The sequence below is a fragment of the Amia ocellicauda genome, chromosome 21 (genome assembly GCF_036373705.1).
Source record: "Amia ocellicauda isolate fAmiCal2 chromosome 21, fAmiCal2.hap1, whole genome shotgun sequence".
Taxonomy (NCBI): domain Eukaryota; kingdom Metazoa; phylum Chordata; class Actinopteri; order Amiiformes; family Amiidae; genus Amia; species Amia ocellicauda.
Genome location: NC_089870.1, coordinates 14,671,441 through 14,696,153, shown reverse-complemented (window position 1 = coordinate 14,696,153; position 24,713 = coordinate 14,671,441). Strand labels below are relative to the sequence as shown.

Here is a 24,713-nt window from a genome sequence, read left to right as displayed (position 1 = left end):
TGAAAGAGTCACACAAACGGCAAGCAAGGACAGGGCTAAGACCGTATCATGGACATATTCTCTTACCTGCCTAATTCCTAAACGGTATGCGATGATGCGATCAACTGCATTGGGGTTCATCTGTGTCCACTGGAGTTTGTAGGCGTAGACGCGGGGGCGGTTTTGCCAAAGTGGATTGTAGGTGTCATAGTAAAATTCCGGTGCGTAGGCCTTGCCTGCAAAAACATACACAAACAGCAGTCTTACTCACACACAACTGTAACCATAAAGCAGGCAAATACCAGGCTTTCTAATACACTTCACTGCAGGATTTTTGAAAACGTCTGGAAAGTCGGTGGTTCCAACATCCCGTGATGGAAAGGATTTGAAATTCTGGTATTTTACAGGTGTGTTTAGGATACAACCCCACATCATTGCACTTTTATGTATCAGGTGTGCTTGTTTAGATTTTCTAGACCTTCTCTGGTAGGTCTTAGAAATGTGTTGACAGCTTAAGTGTGAAAAGAAACTGCAAAATTCATAATCGTTCAATGTGCTTTCAATGGTGTTAGATGTGGAAGTGATTAGATTACATCGCTTCACAGTTATCAGTCACACTGCACGCATGAATATAAACTGAAATCTCAAGACTGCAAATATAATAATAACAATGCTTTTACAATTGTGCTAATGCTGATAACTGTTATAAAACACAGCAGAATAAACCTAAAAATCCTGTCCAAAACCTGCTCCACCCCCGAAAATGTAAATCTAGTATAATGACCTTAAAATACTCAGCCAGCAATGATCAGAAGGCTATTGTAATATAATTGTTCATAGAGTTTGAAGATGCTCTTGAATCATTAGCAGTATACCAAAACATGTATTTATGTCTTTATTTTCACTTTTTTCCGCCTGCCTCAGATTTACCATTTATTTTAAACAATGTCACTGCAGACAGATGAAACGGGTCTTAGAAATCGGAATCAAAGAATACTGCATTTCACCATTTGTCATTATTACACTACAGACCCAAAACATCAAGGGTTTGCATCCCATATATATGCAGTTCATTATATTGTTCTAAATATACACCATGATGTATGTGTAGCACCAACCACAGAGCAATTCACATGAATGCTATTATATGAAACAAAAGCAGTATATAGTCTGATTTTAGCCCTTCAGTTTCAGTATTTATTTCTTGTCAGTCTACTTGAGTTAAAAGCTCAGATCAGCTGTCATAAACACATCTATACTACCTGTCTAACGCACTGATGTCTATTAATAGCAAAGGAGTTCAGGTATCGAGGTGAAGTCGCTTGAACAGGATCGGTTCTATTTCTTGTGTAGCGCCTACTTGATTAAAGGAGAAAAATAAGTGGAGCCTGTTATGTTGAAAAATAAAATAAATACATTTGAGGGAGTAGTACAAATCAGAAAATAGCATGATTATCACAGTTAAAGGCAGACATGACTGCCTTCTTATTGTGTAAGTCAGATGTGTGTTGTGCGTTTTAAAAGGATTATTGCAGCTACAAAGTGAAAATATTGCCAGAGAAGTTTCTTTAAAGGCTGGAAGATAAACAAAAAGTATATAGAAAAAAATGAAGGGTACTAAATAATATCTACAAAATGAAGGGGATGGATACATTGGGTGCTTATTCTCCCTATAGTCATATATCAGCCCTATTGGCACAGTGAAGTTGCCCAACATGATTAATGGAAAAAAGTCCTTCCCTGCATAGGAAAAAAAAGCTTAAAAAACAAGGGGACTGCGAAACCCTAGTATACACAATTCCCTGTTGTTTACAATACAAGAAGAAATGTAGAAAATCAAGTACACTATGCATGAAAAGCACAATCATTTAATTATACTGGATTAACAGTGCATTTCATTTAAACGTGATCTATTTAGAATATCCAGATATAGACTTAATGCCAATATTTTGTGCTGCATTCATACTTTATCAAAAGGTAATTTAGGAATTATAAGCAGCTGACTCAAAGCTAACACTCAAATGACTGAGATGAATGAGAAAAAAAGCCAGTTTTAAGATAGATAAATATCTGTTTAGGAGCTCCAGCTGAGATTGGAACGCGGAAGTTGCTGATCTTTGCAAGCAATATCCATAAAATTGTCAGTGAGATTGGTATTTATTTTATTTGAAGCTTATTAGGAGGGTAAAACACGGCAGACACATTTAATGACCCCTAGAAATTTACTCAGTGAAGCTTAAAATGAATAATCGCGATCAAAGTGGATGTTTGCCCAAATGAAGGTAAATTTTAGGAAACCGATTCTAGTGTTTTTTTTTTTTCAAGCAGGATATCTCTATTAGAAAAAAACTTTGGTTACCCATTCAGGAGGCAGAGGAATAATAGCTATTCATTATATTCCCCTTTATAAAATGTATGGTAAGCATTTCTAGGAAGCTGTGTTATTCCTTGGGAAGCTGGTAGTATTCCCTGCCCAGGAAAGCACCAATGGTTGGTCAATCATGCACCTGAGGGTCCTCCTGGAGTAAGTTGAGCCTAGAAGACCCCCATACTGATCCTAAATACAAGTGTATGACCAAAAAAGAAAATCACAAAAATGAGTAATTAAGTGATTAATGGGAAAGAGAAATACATTACCTGAGAACAAAACTACACCCCAAATGTGTGATGAATAGTTTCATTTTATTATTCTGTAGAAAGTTAGTCCTGGATCTACATATTCATGGACTTCTGCAGAAGAGGCCTAAAATAATGTTGGAAGTGAGCCCAGCCTATTTATAATGATGTATCGATCGCCAATACGGACAGAGAATCACAAAACACCTTACGCTTTACATTATTTTTTTATTTTTTTTATAATATGCTAACACTACTGGCAAGTGACTGAGGCCATTAAACCGGAGATAATAGAGGCTAATGTAATGTACAGGATTCTGACAAAACACAGTCTCATCTATGTTTAATTAAAGCTAAATGAAATACTGTTTGCAACGGTTCAGTGTAATTTAATCTGCTTTGGATGCTATTTTCTTTCATTTCCCTTATGATAATTTTAAAGGTGATCAGAGTTCAGTGAAGTACGTGGTGTTTTGCAATTATCTACAGTATAGTTTTGCTTTGCATTTCAGCTAATAATGATCGATGTGGGATACAGATAGAGGAACATGGAATATTAATATCCATTTAATATTATTAAGTGCATACCATAAATAGTTATTCAACTATATATATATATCCTTCAGATCCTTCCCCACAACATATATTCTAGACATCTGTCAGGATAGAAGGGAAAATAAATGGAGCCAAGTATAGAAAGGTCCTTCAGGAAAACCTGCTGCCCTCTGCAAGAAAGATGAAACTGGGATGGAAGTTCACCTTTCAGCATGACAATGACCCAATCTACACAACCAAATCTGCACTGGAGTGACTAAGGAACAAAAAGGTAAATGTCCTTGAGTTGCCCACTCAGAGCACCAACATAAATCTAATCGAACATCTGTGGCATGACTTAAAGATTGCTGTCCATCAACGCTCCCCAAGGAATTTGAGCTTGAACAGTTTTGTAAAAAGAATGGTCAAATATCACCAAATCTAGGTGAGCAAAGCTGGTAGAGACTTATTCAAACACACTCAAAGGTTCTTCCACCAAGTATTAACCTAGAAGGGTGGAGACGTACCCCTCACAAAAAGAGGGGAATTTTGTTTTCCTTGATTAGAATTATTCTTCGCAAAATGTGGACTACCCTACTATGCCGAGAACTGCTTTCCTTTTATTCTGTTCATTATTTATTTTGCATTATTGTGTGCTTAATCGTTTGTATTGTGCTGTGCTAATCATTTGGTTTTGTGTTAGAATTTTTTTAATCCAATGAGAACTGAAAATTTCTCCTTGCTAAAAGGTGAAAAATAGGAAGGTTTGTGACAATGTGACATGCATTAATATTGATGTATAGGGTAGATACTTTTCCCAAAATATTTTAATAGCAATTAATTGTTTAATTGGATGAGCTTTGCTTAGCGAAATATTGAGAAAGATAGAGCGCTCACCCCTCTTATTGAATTATAATCATGATTTACAATGGATGGACAATGATGAGCTGTATTAAAAAAAACAAATCATGGATTAATACATATAAAACACATTAATGTACTGCATGTGTGTGCATATGTATTTCAAATGCAATTTTAATTAAGGTTTTACATTTACCATCATCATTTAAAACAATGAATAAGGATAACTTTATTGATTCTATCAACATAAAACGTTTCTTCTCTGGAGGATATGCACTGCAAGTGTGACACATATCCATTTGGCTTAACATACAGCATCCGATTTCAGACTCCCTACCAGCTCGTTGTGTGTAATCACACACTGAACACTCTGCAAGTCTTTTTAATATTCTGATGCCTCAGGTGTTTCTGTAGGCCAGTAAAACATTTACAGCACACTCTACTACGCATTATTCTCTTCCAAGTAAACCCATTAAAGACAATCGTTGGCTGCCAGAGCCCAGTTCCAGTCTCATATATAATTGATGGAAAATATGAAATTTTCAAGTTCACGGGACTACGGATTCAATATTGTTTTTCCATGTATTTCCATTAATCTTCCAGTTGTCGGAGCCAAATATATTGCAAATTATGGCTACAATTAATTTATCTGCCATTCTTGGATGATACAGAACGGGTTATTATTTCTTGACAGTGGGAGGAGGCTCATCCCCAGATAATCTAACTGAATCAGGGGCTGTTGAACAAGGGAGTTTCAGCAGTAAGAGGACATCACTGCAGTACAAAGGAAATTCTGAATTTACAAGGCTGGTACTTTGCTCAAAGAAATCCCTTCTGATTATAGCAAACTAATGCATTCATTACTAGTGGATCGGTCTGCTTAAGTAGTCTGTGCTTTAGAGGCTTTTTGCCTGTATTTTATCCCATACCTCTTTTCGTTGCCTGTCCTTTTACTACACACCTCTTAGGGCTCAAAATGAAAAAGACAATATTTGGTTATTTAAGATTTCCTTATGTTCAAACAGAACTCAGATTCATATAAAAAAAATATACAGCTATCTATTGATGGCGACAGTTACCCAAATATGGTACAAAGCAGGTCAGTAAATTCCATTCTCATAAATGCAAATATACGAAAAGTACAAAAAAATCTTTAGACTTCAGTAAAACCTCCCTGGTAAAAAAAACATTAGAAGAAAAGGGATGTGTATTTACATTAAGATGACTATGCATTACAGCTGCTTGTTAAAATGATGTACATGCGGTTACCTATTCAGAAAACACATCATCAGCCATATACAGAGGGGGAAAAAAGTATTTGATCCCCTGCTGATTTTGTACGTTTGCCCACTGACAAATAAATGATCAGTCTATAATTTTAATGGTAGGTGTATTTTAACAGTGAGAGACAGAATAACAACAAAAAAATCCAGAAAAACGCATTTCAAAAAAGTTATAAATTGATTTGCATGTTAATGAGGGAAATAAGTATTTGACCCCTTCGACTTAGTACTTGGTGGCAAAACCCTTGTTGGCAATCACAGAGGTCAGACGTTTCTTGTAGTTGGCCACCAGGTTTGCACACATCTCAGGAGGGATTTTGTCCCACTCCTCTTTGCAGATCCTCTCCAAGTCATTAAGGTTTCGAGGCTGACGTTTGGCAACTCGAACCTTCAGCTCCCTCCACAGATTTTCTATGGGATTAAGGTCTGGAGACTGGCTAGGCCACTCCAGGACCTTAATGTGCTTCTTCTTGAGCCACTCCTGTGTTGCCTTGGCTGTGTGTTTTGGGTCACTGTCATGCTGGAATACCATCCACGACCCATTTTCAATGCCCTGGCTGAGGGAAGGAGGTTCTCACCCAAGATTTGACGGTACATGGCCCCATCCATCGTCCCTTTGATGCGGTGCAGTTGTCCTGTCCCCTTAGCAGAAAAACACCCCCAAAGCATAATGTTTCCACCTCCATGTTTGACAGTGGGGATGGTGTTCTTGGGGTCATTCCTCCTCCTCCAAACACGGCGAGTTGAGTTGATGCCAAAGAGCTCGATTTTGGTCTCATCTGACCACAACACTTTCACCCAGTTCTCCTCTGAATCATTCAGATGTTCATTGGCAACTTCAGACGGGCCTGTACATGTGCTTTCTTGAGCAGGGGGACCTTGCGGGCGCTGCAGGATTTCAGTCCTTCACGGCGTAGTGTGTTACCAATTGTTTTCTTGGTGACTATGGTCCCAGCTGCCTTGAGATCATTAACAAGATCCTGCTGTGTAGTTCTGGGCTGATTCCTCACTGTTCTCATGATCATTGAAACTCCACGAGGTGAGATCTTGCATGGAGCCCCAGACCGAGGGAGACTGACAGTTATTTTGTGTTTCTTCCATTTGTGAATAATCACACCAACTGTTGTCACCTTCTCACCAAGCTGCTTGGCGATGGTCTTGTAGCCCATTCCAGCCTTGTGTAGGTCTACAATCTTGTCCCTGACATCCTTGGACAGCTCTTTGATCTTGGCCATGGTGGAGAGTTTGGAATCTGATTGATTGATTGCTTCTGTGGACAGGTGTCTTTTATACAGGTAACGAGCTGAGATTAGGAGCAGTCCCTTTAAGAGAGTGCTCCTAATCTCAGCTCGTTACCTGTATAAAAGACACCTGGGAGCCAGAAATCTTGCTGATTGATAGGGGATCAAATACTTATTTCCCTCATTAACATGCAAATCAATTTATAACTTTTTTGAAATGCGTTTTTCTGGATTTTGTTGTTGTTATTCTGTCTCTCACTGTTAAAATACACCTACCATTAAAATTATAGACTGATCATTTCTTTGTCAGTGGGCAAACGTACAAAATCAGCAGGGGATCAAATACTTTTTTCCCCCTCTGTAAGTGCATCCTGTATTCTGTGGCCCTTAGTAACAGTTTGCGACAGGTTGTTGTCCATAGGAACTAGACTACTTAACCTTGTCTCTCCCATGCTCACCCAGGTGAAAGAAGACTATCAGACTATGTCTGTCATCTTTAGGGAGTTTGCCCTGAAGTGACACAGATGCTGTTGAAAAGGTTTGCACCATCAAGGTCTTACAGTGATACTTTATTTCTAATTGTGGGAAAAAAAATGATAAAACCTGTTTGAAACACATACTGGAGTCACACATTCTTGACTGTAGCACGACTTAAGGTGAATTCATCAAAAAATACCCAAAAATCATATATAAGGCAGATATTAATTCATATACAATACACAAGGCACTCATGGTAGTGCAAAAGGCTTAGCACTGGATATTGAAATAGGATTTTCCAAAGTTGGCACAAGTGTCATATAGCTTTCTAAAGAGAACTGCACTTGATTGTACAACAGAATTCACTGCCCACTCATAAGTGATTGGCTGAGGACAATGACACAGATCTGACTCCTGTCACTGGGGCAATGACTTGTTACTTGCTGTAGCCCTTTCACTGGTATTATCCAAATCAGCACCCACTATGTGTTCTGGTTTAGCAGTGGAATGCGATAAAGTATCTTTGTATTCTCACTGTACGTCGTCTTTAGATTTTGCACCATATCCAGCAGTTTTCAATAACACAGACAGAAAATTGAATTTTACACCAGAGGAAGGAGACAAAGAGAAGGTCACCGAACAACATAAAACATTCAGTTACTGGGCTAATTTGTTGTAAAGCTCCATTTTTAATTCAGTATTCAATGACATTGCCACTGTGCGTCTCTGTGGGGAATCAAGGTTGCCCTAGAGCAACCCTGCATTTTGAATGTCTCAAATAAAGCCTGTCAATAAAGTTGCACCATAATCTAATAGGCATTCATTATAGTTGGGAGGTTCATTTAATGTGCTGCTACAGATGTCACATCAAGCCGTGGAAAGAATACCGGAAAGTGTTTTCCATGGCTTAACGTTTGAGCTCTAAAGCACACTTTAACCCAGAGAAGTTCAGAGTTAATTTACGCTACTGATTTTCAAGTACAACTCTCCAGTTTTCAATGCTTAAATCAAGCCCCTAAATATGCGTTGAACAGTACACGCCTCTGGTCACATGTTCAGACTGTGTGGTTTGTGCATCACGATCTTAATTCATATTCTCCCCATATAAAGCTCACAAAAGCATGCACAGGAAACCATGCTCCCTGAAGTGGGCTTTTGAAGCACAAATGCTGCAGAGTTATTACTTTTAAAACCTCATTACTCTAGGGACTACAGCATTGTAGTTTTAATCTTAAAAATGCAGGGCTTTTATTTTTTGTTCTCTCATACTGTAAAAGCAGAATTGCAAATATTATGCCGTATTACTCATTATTCTACAGGGAAATCAATGGGAATGGTTTATTTATTTTTTATTTATTGATTTATTCATTTATTTAAATGTGTTGCAAACATCATTTAAGTTGTATTCCTTCAAGTCTCAGGCACATATTTGTACATACTCTGGCTTTTACCGAGTGCAGATGGTTCGAAGTCGGGACAGAAAATCTTGAGGGAGGGCAATAAGAGACATAATTGTGTCTGATTCCTGCTGCTCAATATTGGAAATTATCAATGCAGAGTAAGTTCAATTATTCCAGGCAACATCTCTAGTATGACCTATTTGGGATATCACAAGATGGTACCTCACATTGTTCTCTACCTCTTATGGCTGATGCTTTTCTAACCATCTGGGATTCTCCATCTATGAATATTAAAGGTGCTGAATAGATTTGACTTTTTCAAAATTGGTATCTAGAGAGATTGTTCTAGTTATAAAGTAGCACAAAATCAAAGCAACAAATTACCCCAGCAATCTCAACGAACTGTTTGGGGTTCAGCAGCGAACGCGCTGATGTTTGCCGATTTCTCGGGTGTGTGGACGATCCCAGAGAGCGCTGGTCCTGTCAGAAATGGAAATTCAGCGATGACAGCAAAGACATGTCAGGCTTTGTAAGCTGTCAATAACAGTGTGTTGTACTAGCACCGTGAGGCTTCCCTTTGCTGCACATGCACACATCTCAAAATAAAAATAGCCAGCAAAGCAATCAGGTTTTAATCGGGTCACCCCCCCAATGTAAATGTATATTCTCTTGAAAAGGCTCATTTATAACTTAAACATGAATAATTCATGAGCTGCACCAATAAGCATGTTTTCTTTATGTAATCGCAAACAGCTATACTTTGTTGATAAATGCTTTGGTCTGTAGGTACTAACAAATATTTTATTCATAAGGTTGACAAAATAGCGTGTTTTTTTAGGTTTTATTTGATTTTAAATGGCCTCAGCACAAAATAAAATGTGTTTGGTTTAGTGTGAACGGAAGCACTTGAGAAAATTGAAGATCATTAAATGTATAAAGCCAGGACCAAAAAGCTTTTGCTTTTAGTATAGGTTGAATTGTCCTGTATTAACTAACCAATACATTACAAAATCCCTTGGCCAAAATGGTTTAATAGAAGTATGCAAAAAAACAAAGAGAAAGCACATACAAAAGAGATAGAGACGAGACGAAATACAAGGAATATACTGAACTGCAAACAGATGTTAATAAAGGGATCAGGAAAGCAAAGAGGGAAATAGAAAAAACATATCTCTTGGAGCTAAAACTAATGCAAAGAGTTTTTTCAATACTACAAAAGCAAGAGGTCAATACAGGAGGAAGTGAAGCAGATAAAGGGCAAAAATAGAAGTATCTTGGAAATACTCTTGGAAATAATCTTGGAAATAATATCTGTGAAATACTCATTTAGAACATTTGCCACATCTTGTTCATTACAAGATGTGGCAAATGTTCTAAATGAGTATTTCACAGAGGTTTTTACAAAAGAAAAAACGGATAACATGCCACAGGTTAACAATCAGTCCAGTCGAGAGATCAAGATAAATGAGGAGGAGGTACTAAAGGGACTAGCAGAATTAAAAACAAACAAATCACCTGGGCCAGATGGTATATTTCCAACAGTACTTAAAGAAATGAGGGAAATTATTTATAGGCCACTAACTCAAATATTCCAAATGACACTTAGAACAGGGGATGAGCCAACTGACTGGAAGACAGCAAATGTCATACCAATCCACAAGAAAGGGGACAAAACTGAGGCAGGAAATTACAGACCAATCAGTCTCACCTGCATCACCTGTAAAATGTTGAAAAAATGATTAGACAGAAAATAGAGGAGCATCTTAATGAAAACCATATTCTTGGAGACAGTCAACATGGGTTTAGACGAGGCAGATCATGTCTTACTAATTTATTACAGTTTTTTGAACTACAGCTGTAGATCACATGAAAGCATATAATATGATATACATAGGTTTTCAAAAAGATTTTGATAAGGTTTCACACCAAAGACTGATCCTCAAATTGGAAGCTGTAGGCATTCAGGGTAATGTAAGTAGATGGATTATGAACTGGTTGATGTATAGGAAACAGAGGGTGACGATGAGAGGAGTTGCTTCTAACTGGAGTGAGGTTGTTAGTGGAGTTCCACAGGGATCAGTACTTGGGCCTTTGCTTTTTCTAATCTATATTAATGATGTGGACTCTGGGACAGTTAGTAATCTTGTCAAATTTGCAGATGATTCTAAAATAGGTGGCTCAGCAGATACAATCTCGGCAGCACAGGCTATTCAAAGGGACTTAGATAATATTCAGTTGTGGGCGACACCTGGCAGATGAAATTCAATGTGGACAAGTGCAAGGTATTACATGCAGGTAACAAAAATGTCCACTATAATTACACTATGGGAGGTACAGAACTAGAAGTAACACATGAGAAAGACCTAGGAGTCTATGTGGACTCCTCACTTTCTCCATCCAAACGCAAACAGAGTGTAAGGGTATATTGTCAAAAGTGTAGAATTGAGAACAAGGGCAGTGATGTTCAGACTGTACAATGCACTAGTTAGAGCTCATCTGGATACTGTGGACAGTTCTGGGCTCCACACTTCAAGAAAGATATCGCTGCTCTAGAGGCAGTTCAGAGGAGAGCAACCAGACTTATTCCAGGTCTGAAGGGAATGTCCTACTGAGAGACTGAGGGAACTGAACCTTTTCACCCTGGAATAGAGAAAACTACGTGGGGACTTATTTCAAGTCTTCAAAATCATGAAAGGCGTCGACCACATCAAACCAGAGGAGCTTTTCCAGATCAGCAGGGACGCATGTTCCTTGGAATTGAAAATTAATTTGAAGAGTTTTACTGAATGTGAGTTGTTTACTCTGTTTTTTATTACCTTTGTATTTCTGTAAATCTAATTTTCTAACATATTTTGTTAATATACATTTGAAACGCAGATGTGTACTGAAATACTGACAAACACTCATGTAAACAACCTTAGCAGAACATGGGGATATGTAGAAATTGTGTCCTTAAAAAGATTGTTTTGAAAACTTCATGATGTGAATTTGCCATCTATATTTTGTATTATATACCACAAAAAATGTATTACTCCTTATTTCCATGGGATAAGCAACAAAAGAATCAAAACCCATATATTGAATATCATAAAATAATTTAAATTAAGAAATATCTAAGAAAATAAAAAGATCCCTGCCAAAGTGGTACCTGTGACCAGGAAGCTGCACCTCCCTGCGCCGGCCTCGTTGATGATGTCACAGCTGTACTCCCCGTAGCCCTCCCGCTGCAGATTGCGCACAATGTACTCCGTGTCGTCCCGCGAGTCAAACTGGCCCGAGTTCAGCAGCCTGGAGCCCAGCCTCCACTCGTACTTCAGGACCCGTGACGGGTAGGCCCTCAGCACCCGACAGTTCATCACAATATTCCGGGTCAGGCCTTGACGTATCTCAGTGAACACCGGCTCCACCGTGGGGGGATCTGCAAGAGAGACACACGTTGGCACGGACTTAGCCGGATAATGAAGATTCGCCTTCCTGATGAGTTAATCTCCTTTATTCCTCACACACAAATTGAGAAAATGATGATGCCGATTCATCTGTATTTACATAAACACTGAGTCACCGGCTGACACAACTGCAGCAGCACAGAAAACGTGGAAGGAAGGTTCCATAATTGCAGACGAATGCGGTTTTGAAAGAGATCCCACACCGTTTGATTTGTATGGTCATATTGGGGAACAAAAGCACAAGGAGAATAACTGTGAATAACGAGTTAATGTGATGCTCTTAAAAAGTCACATCTTCCATATAAAGTTCATTATGAGCAATCCCATGCGTCTGATAAAGCTGTTCAGATAAAACATGGTTAGCTATAGAAGAATTCCATTTGTGAATGCAGTTTAATGAGAAATGAGGGAAAAGAAAGGTTTCACTGCAGACAATCGAGGACTTCTTACAGATCATTTTGGTTTAGGTCATGTACATAATGCATACTTTATTTATTTTAGTGCATCCGTTTATCAAAGACATTCCCAGGTTGATGCTGTGCAAACAACTCAAGGTAAAACTGTTTATAGACCAGAGTATAACAGTCTGGCTTCAATTTTATTCATGCCAAAACATCTGGGATTGTGTTCGCGCCTAAATGAATAATCACATTTCAGAGACAAATGGATACTCTTTATACTATCCTTATACTTGACTGCAAGACGTAATGAGTTGAAAATACGAGTTCGGTCCACAGCTCTTCTGACAGACACTACACCAAATTGAACTAACTACCGGACAGTGATGAACATAGCAGACGAGTGCATTTAGGAGACAGACGCACAGTACTTTACATAACCAACTATCAGTTGAACTGATTAACGTGTATTTCTGTGTTTTTTTTTGTATGTGTGTAACTAATATAATACGTGCATAAACCCTCTGAACATAATTATAGAGTTTAATTGAAACATTGTCTCATGTTCTGGGGTATTGGTGCAGTACATATACATACACATATATACACATATATACACCTCTGAAAACCAAGGCCATGGTCCCAGTTTGGTTGCATTTGCATCTGATCCGCAACGACAAAAGTCCAATGTTGCTGTCAAATGCTCTCAGGAGGGCAGACACAGGTTCCTGCACGATCACAGAACAGGGTATATAGTTTACTCTTTATATTCACCTATTGTATGTGTCCTGCCTTAAGGTTACATCTGTGCTGGAGCTTTGCTCTCTGAGATCATTGTCTTATCACTTTGTCTTACTTCACACACACAAACACAAACACACACACACACACACACACACACACACACACACACACTTATGATTTACAAAATAAACAGTAGCTTGAGGTTTTGTGACAATATTATTAAAAGCTGACAATAGAGTATCATTAACAGAGTTTTATCACTACTAATTCCATGCCTTTTGAGAATACTCTTACAGCACGAACATAGTACATGTTGTGGATTTAAATGATACATGTATTGCTTAGTCATTTGTATGAGCTGTAATATAAAATGACAATACAATTAATTGTAACCATTCCAAGATCAACATGCAAAAATTACATTAACTGAGATTTTACCCAGGTCAAAGACACATTTCATTTATTGCTTGTGCTACAAATTATATTGTTCCAGCTTGCTGCAAGCTTTTGTTTACAGGGACTGTGTTTGTTGACCTTTCGAAAGTGTTCAACATGGCTGATCACTCAATATTGCTCTGCAAACTGGTTATTAAATTTCTGTGTAAATTTACTAGACTTGTACTCTGACTGCTAAAGTAAGAGATTAATTTTATTGTGACAAAGGCGCAATATGATGCACATTAAGGGCCTGGGGGCATTGCTTTGGCTGCAATGGTATTTTGTTAATGTATATATGACAAATATGATAAAAAAATAATAATAACCATACTGTCATTATTATTTTGCTGTTCATGCAGTTCTTAATGGTGATGGTCATTCCATGTACATTTTAATTATACATTTCAGCTAGACAGTGTAAATAAGATCAAAGTCTAGCAAACTAAACTTAAATAAAAACATACATAAATTCATAAATATATACATACATAAATCTGTAGCTGAACATGTGAATTTGATGTTGATGGCAACATCCTGAACAGTTTTCATCTGAAAACTCCTGCCATATACAGGTGACAGTTCAATTAGAAGAAAATTGTCATATTTACTGTGTGCAATTTTCATTTAGAAAGATAGGGAAAAAAAATCTTGGAACTATTCTGGAACTTCAGTGTAGGTGTTTTATGGTAGGAGCATTATTACAAACATGCCACAAGAAGAATACACTTTGCAGCCTAAAGTTTCTGCCAGGATATTATACTGAAAGGTTGCTGAAGCAGGTATTACTTTGAACAATTTCAATGTCAGCAAACAGATTGCAGACAGTTTAAAGCTTGCAAAAATGACTGTGTAGCTGCAGTTAAGCTCTTCACTATTCAAATGTTATTTCCTTTCAAATGAAACAACCTTTACCCTTGAACTTGTTGCTTAATTTAGCTTTGAGCTTGACTGAAAACCAAATGACAGGAATTGCTTACTAGGTATTAGAAAAGGGAATAAAATCCTTTCTGGTTAGCATTGACAAGCATGCATGAAGAGATGAACACTGCTGCATACATTCTTGTATTTGTATGTCAGAATCTACAGCCTTTAATACAACCTCTTTCTTTCACAAGAATGCAAGCATAAGATGACTTACTTTATGAAAAAAAAACAAAAAAACAAAAGCAACCACAAAAACACACACAAAAAATGATATGTAAGCCTGCTATGATTTATAAGAAAGCCCTTCAGTTCTGGATAACCTACATACAGTAATTGTTTCAGTGCAACAATTTTTCAGATTGAGTTTTCCATCCATTAGGATGAATGTCTTTGACACGTATGACAGGCAGGTAGCAAACATCTGAGAGGAACTTTAAAGGAACAAGGGATAAAACCTTTTCAGCTCCATTTCTGTATATTCCGACACACTGTACTGGCACAAATAAGCAGACATAAATGATACAGCAGAGATGAAAGAAAAACTGAAGCTGTATACGTGTATACGTAGAGTTGAACACTAAAATGGAAGAGTTGCGTAAGAACTGGTCATATTTTGCCAATGCTCAGAAGTTGATGTACAATTCTAATGGTTGTTCTTAGTGTAGTGAATGTTCTCCAGAGTTAACAGTTTTCAACATAATAATCATGTCTTTCTGTGAATAATGGAATCAACCAGAGAAGAACCTGCTGGCTTCTCCAGTATATTTTAAAGCTTGGATTCACATTGGCTTCTACTGGACACATCCTCAGCTCTCATAAGAGACTCCTCAACATAAAACAATATTCACAATAGCCTGGTGTTCAGAATAGCAATATTTGTTTTCTTTTCGTGCAACCATGCCTTTTCTGTTTAATCAACACTTCAAACGGTCACCTTTTATTCAAGCACACCAAAAAGGGTGAGTCAGTTATGACGCATGCTTTTTTCCTTCTTTTTTTTTTCAAGACCAAGTATTTTTAGAGTTTTGAAACCGCTTCAAGCAACGATACGATACGCCTCAGCATGATAGAAGTCTGACTACAGTGAGAAAAAAGTGAACGGATTCAATGAATGCCTGTCCAGAAAAAAATAAAATAAAATAAAATTGCACCTTTTGGTCAGCATATCCCATTTCCTTCTGCTTCACATGGTCTACTTTCAGGTTTTGCAGTTGCGTGTCTCAAGCTGAAGCACTGCGACAGTACAACAGCAAATACCAGATGTTAAAGTACAGGGAATGATAAAATGCTGCCTGGCCCCCTGAGACCAAATGCCATAAGCAGCATGCCTTGTTTTTCTTCAGCACAGAGTTGTAGAATATTCATCAGAACTTTTGAGGCCATTCAAATAAAAATATCAATGACAGAAAACAACATAAAATCCGCAGCTCTACTTAAACTTTTTGGCACGTGCAAAAGCCACATGACAGAATGCTACACACTGTAAGATTCATAATTAGCCCTTAGTGATCTGAGGTTAAGCTGCACTATTGCACATTTGCCCTTGTCAGGCAGGTCCAAAGCCAGCTTGGGTTGTATATGACGAATTACAGTAAATGTCTTGCAGAAATAGTCAGGATAGTAAAGCGCCAGTGTAGTGTGCAGGATCTGCAGACTGTTTATATAAATACTTTGTCTTCGGGGATGATCAGCTATTTCTGATGCACAAACGCATTGTATAAGACAAACTATGTTGTCAAAATAAATATTGGAACATTACACTTCATATTAATAAATACTATACATTGAAACAAATCTAGCAACACATGCTGAATAATCTTGCCTCTCACTGTAAAACATTCACAATGTTCTTATTCAATGTAAATTATTATTAAGCTAATTAAATATGCATTACATTCTGTGCTGTGTGGTATAAATATCCCAATTAAAACACAGAGTCTGTAGTTTAATAGAGGCGCTTGTGCCATTATTTTCTGTAGACGGGTTTTCTTCCCTGTACCTTGTTTTTACAAGGTTACGTCTCCCTGTAATGCAGGCTTGAGTCTGGATTCCATAGGATAACATCTGGAAAATCTCTCTGAAGCACAAGTGTCCTTTGCACCCTCCTGTCTCTTATGACAAGCCTCCTCTCCAGAGCCTCCTCGAGCCCACTGATCTCACGGCAGCCTGACAAGTGTGCCTGACAGGCGGCAACATCCAGTCTGGCTCTCTATCTGTGGAGGCCCGGGCTCAGATATCTCCTCGTAGTCCTTTTCAAAGGTTTTTTTTCCCACTGTCCTTAATAGACACGGCTAATAAATTGAAATATGCAAATGCTGTCACTGGCAATGATATGTTGCGGAAATTAAAATGCAAGCCTCAGTGAGTGTGGCAGAAATTAAGGTTAAAAATAGCTGCTGCTGAAAAAAACTGGGTGACACGCAGGTGACTAATAATCGACAGCGGGACACAGTGTGGCTGCACTCTGCCGGTCGTAACCGCAACCCAGAACAAAGTGGGCTGACACTTACAGGGAGGGAGATGAGACTGACATGTAGCAGATCATGTGAGAAATAGAAGCCTTATCATTAAACAGCATTGTGATCCATAATCTACTACATTAACAAATAAAATGCAAGACTATTTACATTATATATGAGTTTAATTATAGCAGTTAATTTAACTAAACTGAAATACGCGATTTGCACATTCTTGGATTGTAGTCTGATGGCGTACACCACTTTGAACATTCGCCCGTTTGACTTTCACACATTTGATGTGCTGCTATGATATTGACATTCACCTTCACAGAGATAACATATCCCTTTGTTTTTGTCCATTGAACCATCCAAGAGTGTTTTAAAACGGAAACAGCCATTCATTAATCCACCTTTCTTCTCTATCACGGTCACATCTTTGGTTCAAGTATGGGTGCTCAGAATGCCTAAAATAGAGAAACTTGATTTCATAGGAAAGATCTGTATGACAAAGTATCTTGTAATTTATTTATCGTGTAATGTAATTTAATCAATTTATTTACCATCATGATATCAGTTTATGTTCCTAGAAGGGCAATTTGACATTTGACATATGTGCACCCATTTATTTATTGTTATTTCCTCAAGGAATGCATAAGCCGAAACACATATATTCAGATATGGCACTGGTCTCTTGCAACTACCTTCTGTGGCTCTTATAACATTTTAATTTGCGTCTATAGTGTATTTCCTCCAACACAGAATATCGACTTCTCCTTCAACTTTGCAGCCTGCTGATCTCCAGCCGCAGGAATAATGGGACAGACCGCTTGTGCCCGGCAGGTTTGAGACAATGAAACCCTCCCCCCAATAGAAAAAACACAACAATCAAAAAACAGCCGTGAAAAAATGGAGTCTCTGAGCGCAGGTGTGGAGATATAAAGCGATCGACTCTGCCAAGACAGCAGGATGCGACACATTAAGACTGCTGTAAGCCAGAGAAACTGACGGTCTACTCGAGACAAACACTCAGATTTCTCATTTTGGTGCCAAGAGAACGAGGTAGCCTTTCGGAGTCTGTTTAATGTCTGGCTGGAGAGATTCGAATGTGCCATATTTAAACAGCCGATAACAGAATGGGCGTTGATCTTCGCAAAGCCTGTTTATTATTAGAATGTATTGCTTTGACCTTATACATAGATGTCAGTGCTTATCATTGATATTATTTTTATTTTTTTCAGGATGAGGCAGTAGTGATTGAAGACTAGGCAGATGAAAATGGATGCCTTTTAGATCATTTTACCTATACTACACACTGACTTCTGCGAATTCTGCTTCTGCTGCAACTCATTCCAGTGTATTGGTTTTTGTAACTTTCTGCACTGAAAAAGTGATTTATCTTTTCAGTTAAGGACTGCGTGAACAAATGATTTGAAATCCACACTTTTCATGAACTGTTTTATTCGAATCTACATAAATTAATCTTTAATGAATACTAGTGGGGATAAATTAGCTCTATTTTAATTACACAGGGAGCTGGCTTTGAATGAAATGCTTAACTAACAGCAGCATTTAAATGTACGTTCCTGACAGGACTCGATACTCCAGACAAGCATCCCCGTTATCAGAAGCATATGCGGTTTCATTCTCAATAATCACAAAGCCAATAATTAGGCGCTTGTTATTTGGCGTTTGTATTGGAAATTCAAGTTATCTGTGGGAAGGCAGGGTGGGAAGATTAAGCATTTAGAGTAATTTCACCCTGCTTTCATTAATCTTTGCATTTGGTGTGGCTTCTTTAAAAAAAAAAAAAAAAAAAAAAAAGCACCTTGTTTCAGAGCTCATTAAATTACAGTGGCGTTGCAGAAGAGCTTCCATCAGTGTGCTCCAAAAGCCTTTTAATTACTTGTTAATTTAAAACTTCTTTGTACAGGACAAGCTGCTGAACCTAATTGCTCCCTTTCAAGGACCTCTGGGTCTCCACTGGGCTAAGATCCTACAAGTCCTGGGAGGGGCTAGGATGTTAAAGCACAGCGCACGTTGTGTTGGCACACTGTGTTTACTTTTATCTCAGAGCTTCTATGACATTTCAGCGTAGCACTGTTAAAAGTTGTCAATTTACCCTTTAATAAAAAAGATCAATTAATGATGTGTTGCCCATCTAAATTAAATCATCCAACAATCAAACAATCCAACATTACAACAGCATCAATATACAGGCCGTGTGCACGACTGCTATGATGAAAGTTGATCCATGTCCACATGTTTTATTTTAATGACATTTCTATTTTCATCCCCCATTTACCCTGGATATGGTGGCCACCAGTCAATGGATATATGGTGTTATCACCAGTCAGTGGGCCGAGATTGCAGAAGGCCCCAAACAGCTCTAATGTCTCAGCCAATCGAGAGTCCTCAACCTCCCAAACACTTCATCTTGCAATACATTTGAAAAACTGGCTTCTTGAGCTCTGAGTCGGAAACAATTGCACATTTGTCACTAGAAATGACAGAAAAGCCGGCATTTCGGAGTGACCGGTGATGTTAATACACAGTGCTGAGATGACTGATTATGTACGTGACATTTTGGAAGGATTTCTGTTTAGAAGTGAATTGCAAACCTTCTAAACCTTCTATGCAATAATAGATAGCCTACTTTTGACTACCCTGTTTGGTCAACTTAGAGGAAATACCTGGAAAAACAATATATGCCACAGAAAACTGTGAATTAAAAAATAACAACAAACCAAAAATAAATTAATACAAATTCTCAATGTTATAGGAAGCCTGTGTTTACAAATTATTTAGCCTAACACCTACATAACATTCAGAACATTATCCTGAACTGTGATGCTGCACTGTAGTGCCAAACTAGGAGACCTGACCCCATTGTACTACATCACAAGTTGCCTACATCAGTTTAAGTCCTAACAACAGCCTGAGCCCACACGGGTTTTGCATGTTACATGTAGTTTGCCTACTGCATACATTAAATTAATAAATACATCCAGCCTTCAAAGTAATAACAGCAGTCACCTTTCTAGTGAGGTCAGAGGGTTCACATTAGTAAACATGCATACGAAAGTAATAGATATGCTAAAGTGGCAGTTGCTAGCATAGCAGGAATTCATTGATTGATTGTTAGTTTCAGTGGCATCCTTTTGTATCAAGGATGATATCATAATCTATATGTTGATCAATCAGTGGACAAATAGAGACCTTCTCCTGGAGTAAGAACTCATTTAATTGATCTGTATTTCCCCCACAATTGCAGAATTCATTTTTCAGAAAAGACACCGATCATGGAGTCAGGATGAGCAAAATCCACTTTTTTCCCCACCCTACACTCGCTGTCCATCATCTCAACACAAGTTCTCCTGTGACAGATCAACATTTCCACGGAAAACAACCAGCGCTTGAATGTTGCAATCGGTTTCCTAGCCCAATTTCTTTCCCACTATTTTGCCCACTCATCATCAGCAGCAGCAGGTGTGAATGACGTGTATAGTACTTGACCTTTCCAAATGTCATTAAGTCTCCCATCAACCTCTGCGTCTAATTGGGTTGTGATCTTTTGACAAATCCAGCAGCTTTCTGTAATCCCTCACTGCCTCTTGTACACGCTGTTGATCCAGCTGAATCACAGTATACATAATTGAATATCCTGCAGTTTTGGAATGACTTACGGTGCCAATAAATGTTATTAACCCTTTCACCTATTCACAACCCTGGATTTCAGGAGTTTCTCATCTGGACAAAGCAGTTGTACTGAAATTACATTAACTGGGTGCCAACAGTTTCCAGTGCTTCCTCTTGAACATGTTGTCTGTATGTTTGTTTGTGTGTGTGTGTGTTTTTGTTGTTGTTATTGATTTAGTTTTGTCTCTTAAACTGCTGTTCAATTCATTCTTGCCTGGTCCTGATATTTTCTCAATGTACATATGTGATTAAATGGTGGCTAAAGTTTATACCTGAAGAATAGAGGCTTGGGTCAACATTCAAGGTCAACCATTCTCAGCTGAATTTCTTCTAAAGCCCCGACTAAGTGCTGTAGCTATTTTTGTGGGGACAATGACAATGAAGTGTGTTGTACCGAATAACACTTTTCTTTTCAAAACAATTGAATCCTAACCTTATTTGCTATAATAAATGCAGGAACCATCACTCTGCTTTCTTAATGTCAGTCCTTGACATTCTGTCTCCCCTCAGACTGGCACATTGAGAAGCTTGTCCAGTTGTATGTGCCAGTTCAAAGTGCTTAGGCAATGCACAGATTCAAGTTATTGTTATTATTTTATGATTACGATCATTAATAGTAGTAGCAGTAGCGTGTGGGTAGGGCCGATATTATGCAGCCAACCTTGAGCCTTTAAAGGGGAATGGGAAGGGGAGTTCCTGGGGAATGCTGCTCATTAAAATGACAGCATAAAACTATCTGTGCCCTTGAACCAGTTGGGAAGAACTACTTTTCAGTAACCCTATATGCAATCTCTGTTTTTATGCCATAATGCCTTTTGGTGCTCATATTCCAGTTGATGCATCTGATCTTGTTCAAGCTGCCTTCCTATATTTATATTTAAGAATCACTGGTTTCATAAACCGAAGGGCATACTTTGCCAGAAGTCAAAGTCAAGCAGTGGTAGGACATTAAAGGGCTAATATTTTGAAACCAAATATGTACTTTTAACCTGTGGAAAAAAGTGAAAATGAAACCATAAAAACATTAAAAATGAAATCTACTTTTGGAGAGTGCACTTGAGATCCAGAAGAAGGATGATCAGATGTTCCTTACAAAGTTATTTTGAAAAATGTGGCCTCTGGGTTTTTGAGTAAAGAACAGAGTCAAGTCAGCCTTCAAGAAATCATCTGATCTCAAGGGCATAAGGCTTTGGCTCTCCAGTGACTATTCCACAGGGAAAATAACACAAACCTTTTTCTTAGGACCAGTAAGATTTGACTCATGAAACTGCCAGTGGGATTTTTCTAGCATCACGGGGTAAAGGATTGGCTTCAGTAGGTAGAAAACACTTTGTTCCCTCCTATGTTGTGCATGCTATGTGAAAGCCACCCTTAGGAGGCCGCCTCTGACTATGAGACTTTAAAAGACGGTACTTATCTTGTATTCGAGAGCATGGAAGCCCTTTCAAAAAGTAAACGTGCGATGATGGCTGTTTCAGTGTAAGGAAACAAACCACACAGTGTGTCACTTTCCTCAAATCCCATACTAAGCTTTTTAGGATTAATATAAAGTTATTTATTGAAAGAAAATATAAAATAAGTAGATTACCATAGTATTTTTGTATAAATTATATTTTAATGTCCACATATTTACTAAGAATAACATGATAAAAACATACTGGAATCCACCCCCTCTCGTCCTCTCAGTTAAGAATAAGAACTAAACTTTTGAATGCATTTGCACTATGAAAACTACACTGTTTTCTCCTCCAAAATCAATTCCACATTTGTCACTAGAAATGGATATAATTAATCTATAATTTAATTACAAGCCTCATTATATTAAATTAGGCACTGCCTAGGGAATTGCCCGGGTAGCCGAATAAGTATTAGGGTTGCTTTTTCCTCATGTGGGTACATAATTTCTTGCTGCATATTTGAAAAAAGTGATTTGTTTTTAAATGTCTTCACAGCAGTCTGACTTTCACACAAAATATAGATCCATCCACTGCTCCTCAAGAATGAATCCCAAGAAACAAACAACAGATTTAGAAGAAAACCACACAGGAGATGGGAAGATGACATAAGAAATGTTGCTGGCATGAATGGGAAAAGAAACGCTATGCATCGAAGGAAGTGGAAACATATTGGGGAGGCCTTCATTTAGTTGTGGACAGATAAAGACTGATGATGATAATGTAAAAATATAAAGAGCTTAATATATATAGAGTTAATATATAGCAGGGTGTATTAATAAACCAAGAGCTCTCTTAATGTGTTGCAGTTGAACGTATGCATTTCATATTTAATGTGACATATATACATACATACATATATATATAATATATATATATATGTATACAATATTCACATTGCTCTTTATAGTAATCTTATGAAACTGCATTGATAATTAAATCAGATATGAGATGCACACATTCAACTGCAACCCATTTAGAGCATCCCTGCTTTATTAATGTGCCCTGCTATGTTGTGTGCAGTTAGGGAAAAGAACACAGAGAGAGCACTGTAGAAATGATAAAGTGCACGAGCATTTAACATCCGATGTTTAAAAAAAAAAAGGAATGGAAGTGAGTAAACAGATGGTGCTTAAGAATTAGTGTTGTTACTGAAAGGGAGGGGGGAAATGCTTTTTCATTTCATCACCAATCTAACAGGGTAATATTTTTTCAGGGTTTAATGCCAGGGTATATCCACATGCAATCTCTCCTTTCCATGAGTCTGTTTCCCTCTGTCAACAGGGACAACAGAGTTCAGCTGTTACAGAAATAAGCACACATTATCCACTAGTACACATATGCGCCCAGACCCTATCAAAATTAATGATTTTAGAACAGGATTATGCCGAACCGCATGGCACAGCAATCATGTTTATTAAAGGAAGGACATTATAAAAAAATGAAGAGTTCCTAAAAGAAGGCATTTTTTTGTAATGAAAATAGTGGATGGAGAGACATGATTCACAACCAATTCTAGCAGGAAAAAATAAAGCACCTCTTCAAGGTAATGAAAAAAAACAACCTCTCAGGAACTTTCAATTATGTCATGAAAAGAACCACCAATGTTTTTTTTTTTTCTTTGACAATATATGGTAACTGTTCAGTAAACAAATATTTTATTGTGTTTTTAACATTTGTCATGAACGGATGAAACCGTTTTTTGGTGCTTTCAATGGATGACCAACAGAGAACATAGTCTAAGATCTGAACACATCTGAAGGTCATCCAAAAAAGAACAAGGAAAGAATGGTCTGTATGATTATACCACAGGGACAGTAATAATATCGTTTGCATTGAGACAAATTCATTGATAACACGATAATCCCTTTGTATCTAATATTAGGAAACAGTTATTAAGTTATTATCCTCTACTGGAAATTACATTGGTAATATACAGAGGGATGGGATTCAAAGGCCATCTGTCCCATTTTTTCTGGAACAACCTCAGTCCAGTCATGAGGGATGTGTCTGAGAAAACAAACACTTTTTAAACTACTCCCTGCTCTGTGGGATTATAGCTTACTAATATGCACTGGCTGTTAACTTTCTAAATTAAAAGAAACCTTGCATGTGGTAAGGCTCAGAAGTCATTGGTTTACTTTTAAAATGGAAGGCCTATCATTATCGGAGTTAAGTGTAACAAGTGTGAGAGAGAGGGAGTGCGAGTCTGTGTTTGAAAGCGCGGGGGTGTGCATCTGGATGTCTTTCAACCCCTATAAATGCACACTGCTGATTTGAACAGGCTCCTGGGGCTTTTGATCACACCCAAGACTGCTTACAAACAACTCCTTCGCCCCACTGTACCATGCTCTCTTCAGTGTCCAGCGCTATTCACTTTTCACACCAATATCCCACAACACACAGCTCTTATTCAGCGAACACCAGAGGGAGCATAAAGCCTGTACTCGTTCGCACAGATACACGACCCGCTCCAATAAACCCCTTTCTCTGACTCCCAGCTATCAGCCAAAGGTCCCCACAGTGGGGGTTCTGTCAGGCTGTTTAATTAAAATGTGGTATGTAGATTTGCAAGTACCAGAGGGAGCACTCACACCAAGCTTTGGAATAAATACCGAGCTCCGGCTCAGCCTAATCAATACCCACTCCCTATTTAACATAAGGGCTGGCTGAAAACTCTGTTACTCGAGCCCTGTGGGAATTCTCCCTTCTAAATTCCCAATTAAAATTACAAAAGATGTCATTAGTTCATCGGACTGAGTC

General features: G+C 38.0%; 1 protein-coding gene across 1 annotated transcript in view; it reads right to left on the bottom strand.

Annotated features, from left to right (window-relative positions):
* LOC136716794 (MAM domain-containing glycosylphosphatidylinositol anchor protein 2) overlaps positions 1-24,713 on the bottom strand; it is a 186,002-nt gene that overhangs the window by 48,831 nt on the left and 112,458 nt on the right. The window contains exons 9-10 of the mRNA XM_066694181.1: positions 11,540-11,809; positions 67-215 (exon numbers count right to left, since the gene is read on the bottom strand). Coding sequence (XP_066550278.1) covers positions 67-215; positions 11,540-11,809 — 419 coding nt within the window. The remainder of the gene's footprint in view (positions 1-66; positions 216-11,539; positions 11,810-24,713) is intronic.